Below are 12533 nucleotides of genomic sequence, written 5' to 3' on the forward strand. Positions count from 1 at the left end.
TTTCTCATTCGGATTAATTTGTGTGGATTTAATGGATTTTGTTTCATTTGTAAAAGGTAAGCCATGCTTGTTTTTATCGAACAATGGTTTATTTCTACCATGCTGGGTGTTTTCAGGCGCGAACGACCACGTGCAAAACGTGCTCTTCTAATACATTGCTAGAACGTGCAAAGCATGTTCTTCTAATGTGTTACGAGATCGTGCAAAGCGTGTTCTTCTATTGACAGATTGTTTATCATTTGCCATTGTGTGCAATAATGATTTTAACGTTCCGTATGACAATCTAATTGATCGTCATTTTATTTTTCATCTGTTTTGAATTAAACTTTTGTTTAATTTATGATCTACGGCAGTATTATTATAATTTTCATTATGGTCAAATAATGATTTTATGTGCCGTATGATAATCTGGTCTGTGACCAGTTTATGGTTGAATATGCTTTGCTCTTGTTTTTCATATATTCGACTACATGATGGTCGCAGAAACAAGAGTGGATAAATACCCGGTGACTTCGCAGATCATGGATGATAGTTGCAGTATCAGTCACCGGGTATCGGGCACGATCGCGACCGTACTATGCTAAGTCTCTTAGACAGTCGGTCAACATCAGACCATATGGCGACACCCGTCAGCCGGTCTTTGCCCGATGGCATTGGTCAAGGACATCGACCAATGCCGGACCATTTGGCATCCGCCATACGGTCATTATCCGGTGAAAACACTGGTCATGATATGACCGGTACGTCACCGGGGACGTTGATCACGGACCATTGATCGTTGTCTGACCGGCCGGTCCGGTCACCGGTCATGTCACCGGTCCGGTCCGGTCATTGATCACCGGTCCGGTCACCGGTCATGTCACCGGTCCGGTCCGGTCACCGGTCATGTCACCGGTCCGGTCCGGTCATTGATCACCGGTCCGCCCCGGTCACCGGTCATGTCACCGGTCCGGTCCGGTCACCGGTCCGGTCATTGATCACCGGTCAGGTCCGGTCACCGGTCCGGTCCGGTCACCGGTCATGTCACCGGTCCGGTCACCGGTCATGTCACCGGTCCGGTCACCGGTCATGTCACCGGTCCGGTCACCGGTCCGGTCATTGATCACCGGTCCGGTCCGGTCACCGGTCATGTCACCGGTCATGTCACCGGTCCGGTCACCGGTCATGTCACCGGTCCGGTCACCGGTCCGGTCATTGATCACCGGTCCGGTCCGGTCACCGGTCCGGTCCGGTCACCGGTCCGGTCCGGTCACCGGTCATGTCACCGGTCCGGTCACCGGTCATGTCACCGGTCCGGTCACCGGTCATGTCACCGGTCCGGTCATTGATCACCGGTCCGGTCCGGTCACCGGTCATGTCACCGGTCATGTCACCGGTCCGGTCCGGTCACCGGTCATATCACCGGTCCGGTCATGTCACCGGTCCGGTCATGTCAACGGTCCGGTCCGGTCACCGGTCCGGTCATTGATCACCGCTCTGGTCACCGGTCAACAGTCATCAGTTAGGCCTGCCACCGATAACACCAGCACCGGTCAAGAAGAAGAACTCGGTCTTCTTCATTGAATTATTCTCCTATTCTTCGTTGAATACATCGTCTTCATCAAGGATAAGACATCGGACACGCTCTTCTTCGTCGAGCAGTTCTCATCGTCGCGGCTCTCGTAAGCGATCACGTCGTCACTCACGGAGACGTTATTCTAGAAGATCTCGGTCTCATCGCAGCCGATCCACAACTCGGCCGATCCAGATCTCGACATCACAGGAAACGAGGACGTCGTCAACCTTCACGTAGACATCAGCGGACTGCATTGAGCACCACTGGATAGTTATCGAACATACCTCTCCTTCATTGAGCAGTTCTCGGCGTTGATACGCTCGTAAGCGATCATGTCAATGCTCACGGAGACAATATTGTAGAAGACAATATTTCCAGCGTAGCCGAACAATATTTCGGCATCGAAGTTATATGGATGTCGCCACTTCTCACGTAGGCGTTAATGAACCTACTGGTCACATCGACGTTCTCCATTTTATTCCTTTAGGAATATCATGTCTCCATTCCACGTGTGATGGTTCTTCTTATGGCATCCACACATGTTGCAGTCACCGAGCCGTAGTTGTATACGAACACTAGTTCGTTTAACATTCAGGCTTCGGGATAAGCTGTTCTTTTCTCCACTACGACTACAAGGACACTTATGCCTATTAATACTGATAATCTACCGTTGTTTTTCCGGTTAACATTATCAGATGACTTCTTGGATGGTCATTCTTCTGCACCAGATATTTCCATTCTGACGCAGTTATATTATACCGGTCCCGATCACCGGACATCGGTCACCATTCATCGGTCATATCACCGATCACTGATCACCGGTCAGAATAAGTGATGTCTCATCGCCATCGGATTGGATTTTTTGGCATGATCTTCTTTTCCGAGCAGTGCTTGACATTGATAACAGACCATATGGATTCCACCATTTTTCGGTCTTTAACTGGTAACGTCACCGGTCATATTATGACTGGTCCGTTCACCGGGCTACAGTTACCGGTCATTGACCGGTCCGGTTCGGTCACCACTTACCAATTACCGGTATTCCACTGTGTTTTCATCGGTCAATTTTTAGTATCACGGGTATCGTCTACATTACATAGTTGTATACCCCTGGCTATGATTGTATTGAATACTATATTTTATGGATTCAACAATCTACATGACTTTTTGTGTTTTTCAATACTGATGTTCTACTGGCGACGGTTACCAAATCATGCTATATCTGTTATTTGTACTTCTATCTCAACCGGCTACATGCAGACTACTGGTCTTGCAGATAGATCGGCTGAAGTGGGCTCGGAGACTAGCATTGAGGTCGAACATTACTATTTGACCTCTATTAATTTATGTTCGAGACCCGAAGGATGAATTGTTTTAAACGCCTTTACCTGTCGGCTACAGACTTTGCAGTCAGTGTCACGGAACAGTTGGGACACATTAATGACGCTAGCAGGATTAGCAAGACGACATTTGTATCGACTTCTGCTTTTCTATTGCTCCTACGGCAGTGCATATTTTCAAGCTACTGGAATCAACAAGAGTTCTGATACATAGGATTGCCTATCAGATTGACGGCATAGCGGCTACAGTCTTGTAGATGGCTTAGGACCTATTGAACTCAGATCTTAGATCCTAGGATCTGGAGGGACCTCATCTTAAAGTTATTCTTCTATTACACTTCTGGCCATAACAGGCCGTCTTCCTATAACTGGTCGTATTCCTTTCGGAAATCGTCCCGGTTAGAAGTCTTGAAGTAAATGGATTAATCAAGTCAGAATTTAAGACTTCCATGCATTCTACCGGCAAGCGTGGACCCGCTTAAGGTTACCCCTAGGGTTTTCACCTTTTTCTGCCATCACACCTCCGATTCCGGAGGTACCACTATCAATCATATTTCCGTACTTCGCAAATCGATGACTTCGCGACCTGTATTATCCATGATTTTAAAGGCGCCTGTTATTGGTTCAAGAAGAGGCTATATTCTGTAGATAGGTCATAAACTTATAAGTGTTAAACACTGTCCTATTCTACCAATTTTCAAGTGTGTTTGGAGTGGGAAAGTTCGGCTTGCCGTGGTTTCTTTGCCCACCCATCCTTGACAAATGGTTCCGGTCACCGGTCGGTATTTACCGGTCCGGTCACCGGTCCTTCTGCTGAGACGTCTTTTCTTACGTCCGTTTCAGCTTTATTTTTAAGATAATTGTATTAATCTCGGGATTATTTAATGACACAGATTTCCATCTTTTTGTCATTATTTACCACTATTCAGTGGTGTCTAGTCTAGAAGATTATCTTGGCAAGAATATAGTTTATTCTACCACAACCTTCCTTACATCTTATACAGATGTGAGCAGATAAGGTTATGGACGATCACATAGAACAACGTATCTTGATTGTCTCAATTATGTGGTATCCTAACGAATATCACCTGCACATCTACATCTTGAAAAGCGAAAATTCTTTTTTGCTGTTTTTCATTTACAACGCATTTTCACGATTCTTTTGTGATGGTTTCAACTATCACACATCGGTCGTGGTTTACTTACAGACACGGAGGTGATCATATTATCACTCCTTGTAACTGGAAATCAGGAACTTATTCGTTCTTTGCAAGAACAACAAATTTTCTCTATCGTCTTTCTCATACCAGTTCGTCTCAACGCCCTGTTGGACGTTTTGTCCTGCAGTTCTTTCTTTCGAATTATTTTTCCGTTGGGTTCAATAATGTAATTGCGCATGCGCGGCAGTGAAGTTGCAGACGAGTTGCATGGTGTACATAGTATATCAAAGAATGTTGTTTATCATCAAACGCTAGTTATTAGCGTTATGCGATCGTATATCGCAGTGTATACCGGTATGCTGAACAACGTCAACAATGCAGTTCACAGAAATCGATCCAGCAGGGTGTGCGATTGTTATACATTCGTCCATTGACATAAACTGGAATATCTTGCCTTCTTCAAGTTCTTGGTGAGTTTTTGCAATAACTGAGTTTTTGCCATAATTTCATGAAATATACTTAATGAACCATGGGATTATGGTTCTACGACCTTTTAAGTCTCCTGTACAATTATTTTCAGGAAACTTCTTCACAGGTCAAATATCATATCTCACTGAGACATATTTTTACTGATCCAAACATGTGCCACTTCATGTCTGGCCATTAATAACTTTTAGTTATCTCTACAGAAGAACGTTTTTCTGTTAGAGTTTCAATCCTTGTTACTTGTGCAAGGATAATTCTATCAGAACTGTATAAAGGTTCTATGGAAATTCATTTTTTACTGGGTAATTGAGAGCATAGTTATTACCTTAATCACTCTGCTAGATACATAGAGGTTTTTCTCATCTTTTTCTTGATGATAAGAAATTTGTTCTTTTCTTCATCAAAGGATAGAGATTATGCTTTCGTATACCTTGTTTTGTGTAAGTCATCGCAACTCTGTGCTGTCTTACCTATTTTGGAACTGATCCAAACTATGGAACGTCAACACTATGTTTTTCGTTCCTTTACCTTTTTAAGCGGTTTTGACTTGTGTAACATGTTGGGATGCTTAATGAGCTCCCTATGAACCTTTTTCATCAGGCTTATTAACAGTTCCAATATAATTTTAAGACGGTTTTCCTTCTTATTATGGCTTTTACCATACGGAGAATTGAAATTCATGCTTTTTCTGTTGAATACGACCAATTCCAGTTGGATCTATTGTCGTTTTCACTTTGTTGTGTCAGCCAGGATTCCTTGCTTAATATCAAGTCCTCTATATGGCTTCTACCTTCAAGTTTCCAAGTTTTCTTAAACTGGTAGTCATGAAGATGAGGATAAACTTCTTTGGGCAATCAGGGCTTTGAAGTTCTATCTCAGCAGTGTTAGTCAGAAGTCCATTCGAGGTTCTCAAAGACACTCTTCATTTCCCCAAAAAAAGGGGGGGGGGAGATGTGTCTGCGGCTTCTATTTCTCGGGGTTAGACCTCGACTAAGGAAAGTTTATCTTATCCTATCTAAGGATTCATTCCTTTTTAGGATCTGACCGCATGAATTAAGAGCTCTGTCTGTTTTGTGGGCATATATTAATCACACCCCACTTTTTGACGTGCTCTAAGCTGTTTACTGGAGGAATCCGACCACCTTGTAATCTTTTTATCTTCGTTTTCTGAAGTGCCAACAATACAATTTGTATACGTTTGGGCTTGTTGTGGTTTCACTAACGGTAGTGTCTTCTTTACGACATAGACATATTACTCTGTCCGAGAAGTCATAATTAATACCGTTTTAACGAAGATTACTTGATATCATTAGCTGATAACCCTGTTTATGGGTTCTACTGTGTTGGGAAAATATATACGAACCTTCCCACCGCAGCTGCAAAATCAGCATACGATAACAGGTCAGTATTTATGACATTAAAACAATTTTTTTTAAATAAAATTCATTTTAATTATTAAATACTTACCTGTTATCGGTAAGTCCCACCTCCCACCCCGCTATTCGATTAATATTTTTGTATATATATTGAAAGAATATTGAGGGTTGGTTACCGATTTTTGGCTAGGTTGCATTGCACTATGTTTAACCTGGCCTGTATTACGGTATTGAGGTGGCGGATTCCCAGTTAAAATTCCGGATGAGTTATTTCCCCTTGGAAAGTATAAGCATACGATAACAGGTAAGTATTTAATAATTAAAATGAATTTTATTTAAAAAAATTTGTTTAAGTGTTAATCAAAATTTACATTGAAACTAGTTACCTGAATTTCCTTGTCAACAGCATAATTGTTTTCATTGTTCATTCATTCATGTTGCTTTTCCTAGCCTGGTCATATAATTAATAGTGCTGACCAATTTTATATGTTACAGACCAGCCACTAATATCACATGCTTAGGCTAGAATTAGTTTTCCTTCATACTCACGATTTTTACTCCATTGTTATTGTCAAAATGTTCCTACTTCCGGTTTGAAGATGGACATTTGTCTCTTAAAGTTAATGTCATTATTTAAGAATTCATATAAATAAGTAGCAGCTATCAAATTTTAGTCCTGTTGTGCACATTTCTGCCAATTTTTGACAGTTAGAATTGTTTAAAACCATTGCTTTTTTATTTTAAACTCTCACACTTGTTTCTTAGAAATATACGGCAGCTATCTTGATTTTTACCGTGCCCGTTGCTAAGCAACTTCTGTCAAGCCGACTTTTAAAGTCCTTAAACATCATTTTGTGTTTAATAATTTGTTAAAGTGCTGAAATGAATCCAATTCATGGCAGAAAACGTTCCTTTGAGGTATTATTATGTTGTTATATGTTTTTGCATATTTTAAAGTTGTTTTTACATTACAAATAGTCCATATTTATGAACATTCTATTTGAGCACCTGTTAAGAAGGCACAAAGAATACTGTGTCAGGCACAATTTTTGTTGTTGCAGACACACTGTGTCATGTGTATGGCACACTTCGTCATGTGCATGACACAGGGCACAGTGTGTTACTGGAAAAGTATAAATACCTAAGATTTTCTGTGCCAAAAATTCCATTCCATTGATAGTACAACTCCATCCTGAATTTTTGTTAATAACTCTGGTGCCAAGTTTAATATTTTAACACATTGTAATTAAATATGCTCAGTACTACTTTACAGTAAATAATAAAAAATATATGTCATCATATGTGTAACTCTTTTAAGTTCCTTGCTGGACAATATATTAAATTGAATAACTTAAGTCTGGGTTGACTTATTTTTATGGACAAAAATAACCATTATATTGAAAGCGAGCTACTAATTATACCTGATACAAGACATGCGTATACCTGATATAAGACTTGCGCCTGAACCAGGGCTGAACAATATCAATGTATATTGATAGAGTTTTGAATAACTTGGAACAATGTTTAAACCATGAATAGACAACAGATCTCGTGTAACACCTTCTCCTTAGTTCAAAGGTCAAGGTCACACTTACAGGTCAAAGCTGACATATGGCCATCAAACAGCTTGCCCAGACTGTAACGTTGTCATTCAACATACAATTGTATACTTACCACAAATGACCACCATTAGTAATCAGCGTGTCTTGTGTAACCTGGGTCGCCTTACCTCAAAGGTCAAGGTCATAGTTAGAGGTCATAAGTCAACTTTGGCCATAAAACAGCTTTAATTTTATTGTTTTACCTATAACTTTGCCATATATTAATTAATTTTAAAATAATATGGCACAAATGTAAACCATTAAAACAGGATGAGTAATGTGTTAAATCCCTCTTTTAACTTCAATTGTCAGGGTCACATTTGGAGGAAAAAAAGTCAAAGTTGATCATATTTTGTTTGTGTTTTGAGACAAAAGTGGAATGTTTGGGTATCCACGCAATATGCAAAAGTTATGTTTTGGGAATGGGGCCTGGTCCCTTTAAAGGGGGGATAATTGCATCATTTTGACTTAAATTGGGAATGGGTTCCACTATAGGCCACAAAATTGAACAAAAAAACACTCACGGTTTTGTTCTGGATTGCATACATGGTGGGTCCAGATCCAGGATGTTGATACTTTTATATTCACGTATTATCTATGTACAATAAGTTGACAACAATTTATACTTTATAATAAACAAGACTATTGCCAAGCAATATATGTCCCATACCGGCTCCACCATTGTCAGATTTTTTAAATAAATTTGTTGCCATAGCAACCAGAATTTTTGATGTAGGAAGAAAATGAATTGTTTTGCATAATGTCCATATTGCCATCTATTCATGTTTCAAGTTTCATGAAAAAATATGAAGAACTCTTAAAGTTGTCGCAGGATCCAGAAAAGTGTGCAGGATCCACCATTTTCAGTAGTATTTCTAGTCTATTTGTTGCCATAGCAACCAGAATTCTTGACTTAGGAACACAATAAAAATGACGTGCATAATCTCCATTTTGCCATCTGTCCATCTTTCAAGTTTCATGAAAAAATATGAAGAACTTTCAAAGTTATCGCAGGATCCAGAAAAGTGTGACAGACTGACGGACCAACAGGCAGACGGTAACACAGAGCCCAAACCATAAGTCCCCTCTGGTGAAACCGGTAGGGGACAATAAACAGGGTTGGTGTTCTTGTGTGATCAAGAGTTCTAGTGTTGGTAACTGTGCAGCAATTGTGAGTTTTCATCACAGTGTTTTCTGAAAAGTGAAGTGCACTGATCTCACACAATTTATTGGTATCATTTTTAGCAAAGTCATGATGTTTTGTGTGAATACATAAATAACATGATACCAAAGTGGGAAAGCATATGTAATGTTGCAGCTTATATGCATGACTTCAGTGCCTCCATGCTGTACACGGGCTACTTAGACGACCCCAGGAACACAGACAATGCTTGGGTAGAAGCGGAGGTGTGGAACTTTCACTTTGATGTGGGGGACACATTTGATCTAACATTTTCACAGGTCAGATCTTTTGATGTACATTTATACAATTATGAATAACCTGCCATTTTATAAATGCATACTTAATATATGAAAAATGTATGAATAGAAATTTGGTTAAGTCCTTTCTTACCATTTTTGTGTCTCAAGTTCAAGGGTGGGGGGCGCATAGAGATTTGCCCATGTCAATACATTCATCCAATTATACTTGGCTTGAGTGTCATGCAAACATCTCTTAAAACATATTACCCAGCATGTGGACATGCACATCTTTGTATTTTTATTAGGTTATAATGTGATCAGAGTTTGTTTTCTAGACAGCAGGCCATCCTGTTGACATGTGTGTCTTAGACAGCAGGCTATCCTGTTGACATGTGTGTCCTAGACAGCAGGCTATTCTGTTGACATGTGTGTCCTAGACAGCAGGCTATCCTGTTGACATGTGTGTCCTAGACAGCAGGCTATCCTGTTGACATGTGTGTCCTAGACAGCAGGCTATCCTGTTGACATGTGTGTCCAAGACAGCAGGCTATCCTGTTGACATGTGTGTCCTAGACAGCAGGCTATTCTGTTGACATGTGTGTCCTAGACAGCAGGCTATCCTGTTGACATGTGTGTCCTAGACAGCAGGCTATCCTGTTAACATGTGTGTCCTAGACAGCAGGCTTTCCTATTGACATGTGTGTCCTAGACAGCAGGCTATCCTGATGACATATGTGTCCTAGACAGCAGGCTATCCTGTTAATATGTGTGTCCTAGACAGCAGGCTATCCTGATGACATGTGTGCACTAGACAGCAGGCTATCCTGGTGACATGTGTGCCCTAGATAGCAGGCTATCCTGTTGACATGTGTGTCCTAGACAGCAGGTTATCCTGTTGACACGTGTGTCCTAGACAGCAGGCTATCCTGTTGACATATGTGTCCCGGACAGCAAGCTATCTTGTTAACATGTGTGTCCTAGACAGCAGGCTATCCTGTTGACATGTGTATCCTAGACAGCAGGCTATCCTGATGACATATGTGTGATAGACAGAAGGCTCTCCTGTTACATGTGTATCCTAGACAGCAGGCTATCCTGTTACATGTGTGTCCTAGACAACAGGCTATCCTGTTACATGTGTGTCCTAGACAACAGGCTATCCTGTTACATGTGTGTCCTAGACAGCAGGCTATCCTTTTAACATGTGTTTCCGAGACAGTAGTTTATCCTGTTAACATGTGTGTCAGAGACAGCAGGCTATCCTGTTACATGTGTGTCCTAGACAGCAGGCTATCATGTTGACATATGTGTGTAATACAGCAGACTTTCTTGTTGACATATGTGTCCTAGACAGCAGGCTATCCTGTTAATATGTGTGTCCTAGACAGCAGGCTATCCTGATGACATGTGTGCACTAGACAGCAGGCTATCCTGGTGACATGTGTGCCCTAGATAGCAGGCTATCCTGTTGACATGTGTGTCCTAGACAGCAGGTTATCCTGTTGACACGTGTGTCCTAGACAGCAGGCTATCCTGTTGACATATGTGTCCCGGACAGCAAGCTATCTTGTTAACATGTGTGTCCTAGACAGCAGGCTATCCTGTTGACATGTGTATCCTAGACAGCAGGCTATCCTGATGACATATGTGTGATAGACAGAAGGCTCTCCTGTTACATGTGTATCCTAGACAGCAGGCTATCCTGTTAACATGGGTGTCCTAGACAGCAGGCTATCCTGTTACATGTGTGTCCTAGACAACAGGCTATCCTGTTACATGTGTGTCCTAGACAGCAGGCTATCCTTTTAACATGTGTTTCCGAGACAGTAGTTTATCCTGTTAACATGTGTGTCAGAGACAGCAGGCTATCCTGTTACATGTGTGTCCTAGACAGCATGCTATCATGTTGACATGTGTGTCCGAGACAGCAGACTATCCTGTTACATGTGTGTCCTAGGCAGCAGGCTATCCTGTTGACATATGTGTGTAATACAGCAGACTTTCTTGTTGACATGTATGTCCTAGACAGCAGGCTATCCTGTTGATAAGTGTGTCCTAGATAGCAGGCTATCCTAATGACATGTTTGTTCTAGACATCAGGCTATCCTGTTGACATGTGTGTCCTAGACAGCAGGCTATCCTGTTGATATGTATGTCCTAGACAGCAGGCTATCCTGTTGACATGTGTGTCCTAGACAGCAGGCTATCCTGATGACATGTGTGTCCTATGTGTTTCTAGGATCTCAGTGTGAACTGGAAGGAGGTGTCTCCCTATGTGAAGATGTATGGAAACGAGGATGTCATTATCCAGGAGGCAGCACGTATACACGACGCCTACCACTGATGGGGTGTGTCATCTTAAAGAAGTCTGTATGTATACAAGACGCATATGGGTAACATTGATTGATATTTTATGAATACACTTTGCCTACCAATGCTGTAGTGTGGGTTGGTAAAGCAAGCTGTATAGATTCATGACGCCTTAAGAAAAATACCTTTGGGCTGCTGGTCAGACCTTGTGAATGATGTTGGAGTGATTGTCTTTAGTTTTTATATTTTTCAAACAAATACTGATTTTTGCAATACTTGCCTTGGTTTGTGGTACATGAAGGACACTAAAGAAGTGACATTCTTTAGAAGGATTATGGCCTTGTCACTCTAACACACCTACGTGAAGTTGTAATTTATGTCTACAAAAAAGTGAAAGGCTGACACAGAGTGCAGAATCAACAGGGTTTTAAGGGATTTACACACGGGCTGGACAGAATATGAACACTCAGTTAAGAACTTAATTTTGGCGAATATTTCAAGCTATTGAAATACATCTGCAAAAATCTACAGCGCATATAAGACAGTTTTTCTTGCAGAGTAAATCCTTTAATACATCTGAAATCGGTGACAAGATTTCACGTTGCTAAATGATAAACATGTACAATTAATGCAGTAAAAATGAAATTTCTGAACAAGAACACATGCTTATTAAATAAAAAAATTCTAATGTATTTCATATTGCCATAAGCAGCAGTATGGTGTTTCTGCGTTGCCATTACTTATTTAAATTGAATTTTCAAGAAAGCACATAAAGTAAGCATTGAAGGTACACATTCTGTTGAATATTTAAGTATCCTTTGATTTCTGTGAATAAAACCAAATCTACAAATAAGGAGGAAATAAATAAACTAGGTTATGTTAGGCATATTTAGTCCAGTAAAATAATGAATTTGCGAGTGATTGTTTAAAAAGTGCCTGTTAAGTCTTATCTTTTTGTTGTTGATTTTTCTATACATTCCCCATTGCTATGTTGTTCGATATATTCAGGGGTAATTTGCCTCTGCATATTGTTGTATGTTGTTGAAATTAAAATTTGTTACATGAACTATACTTTTCATACTCTTAACAAAGTTGTCATGTTAAAAAAAATTGACTCTTTTTATACTAAGGAATATTTTTGAAGTTATTGTGTTTAATTTTTATTTGTTTTAAAAACATCAACTTCTTTTTTAAGAAAGTTTTGCTTGTATATTTGCTAGATCTCAAAATGCTATTTTGTACTAACATGAAATTTGTTATTGAAATTTTATTCTGCTGGGTCT

At 40.5% G+C, this 12533-nt stretch overlaps 1 protein-coding gene across 5 annotated transcripts in view; it reads left to right on the plus strand.

Annotated features, from left to right (window-relative positions):
• Window positions 1-11825, plus strand: part of LOC127881423 (transient receptor potential cation channel subfamily M member-like 2) — a 74047-nt gene extending 62222 nt beyond the window's left edge. For 4 of the 5 annotated variants that reach the window (XM_052429298.1, XM_052429299.1, XM_052429300.1 and 1 more), the window contains 2 exons: window positions 8856-8979; window positions 11180-11825. In XM_052429298.1, coding sequence (XP_052285258.1) covers window positions 8856-8979; window positions 11180-11284 — 229 coding nt within the window. In that variant the 3' untranslated portion in view covers window positions 11285-11825. The remainder of the gene's footprint in view (window positions 1-8855; window positions 8980-11179) is intronic. The other variant, XM_052429303.1, reaches the window with a different exon arrangement.
• Window positions 11826-12533: the final 708 nt, after the last annotated feature.

Source organism: Dreissena polymorpha, chromosome 5 (genome assembly GCF_020536995.1).
Source record: "Dreissena polymorpha isolate Duluth1 chromosome 5, UMN_Dpol_1.0, whole genome shotgun sequence".
NCBI classification, from domain to species: domain Eukaryota; kingdom Metazoa; phylum Mollusca; class Bivalvia; order Myida; family Dreissenidae; genus Dreissena; species Dreissena polymorpha.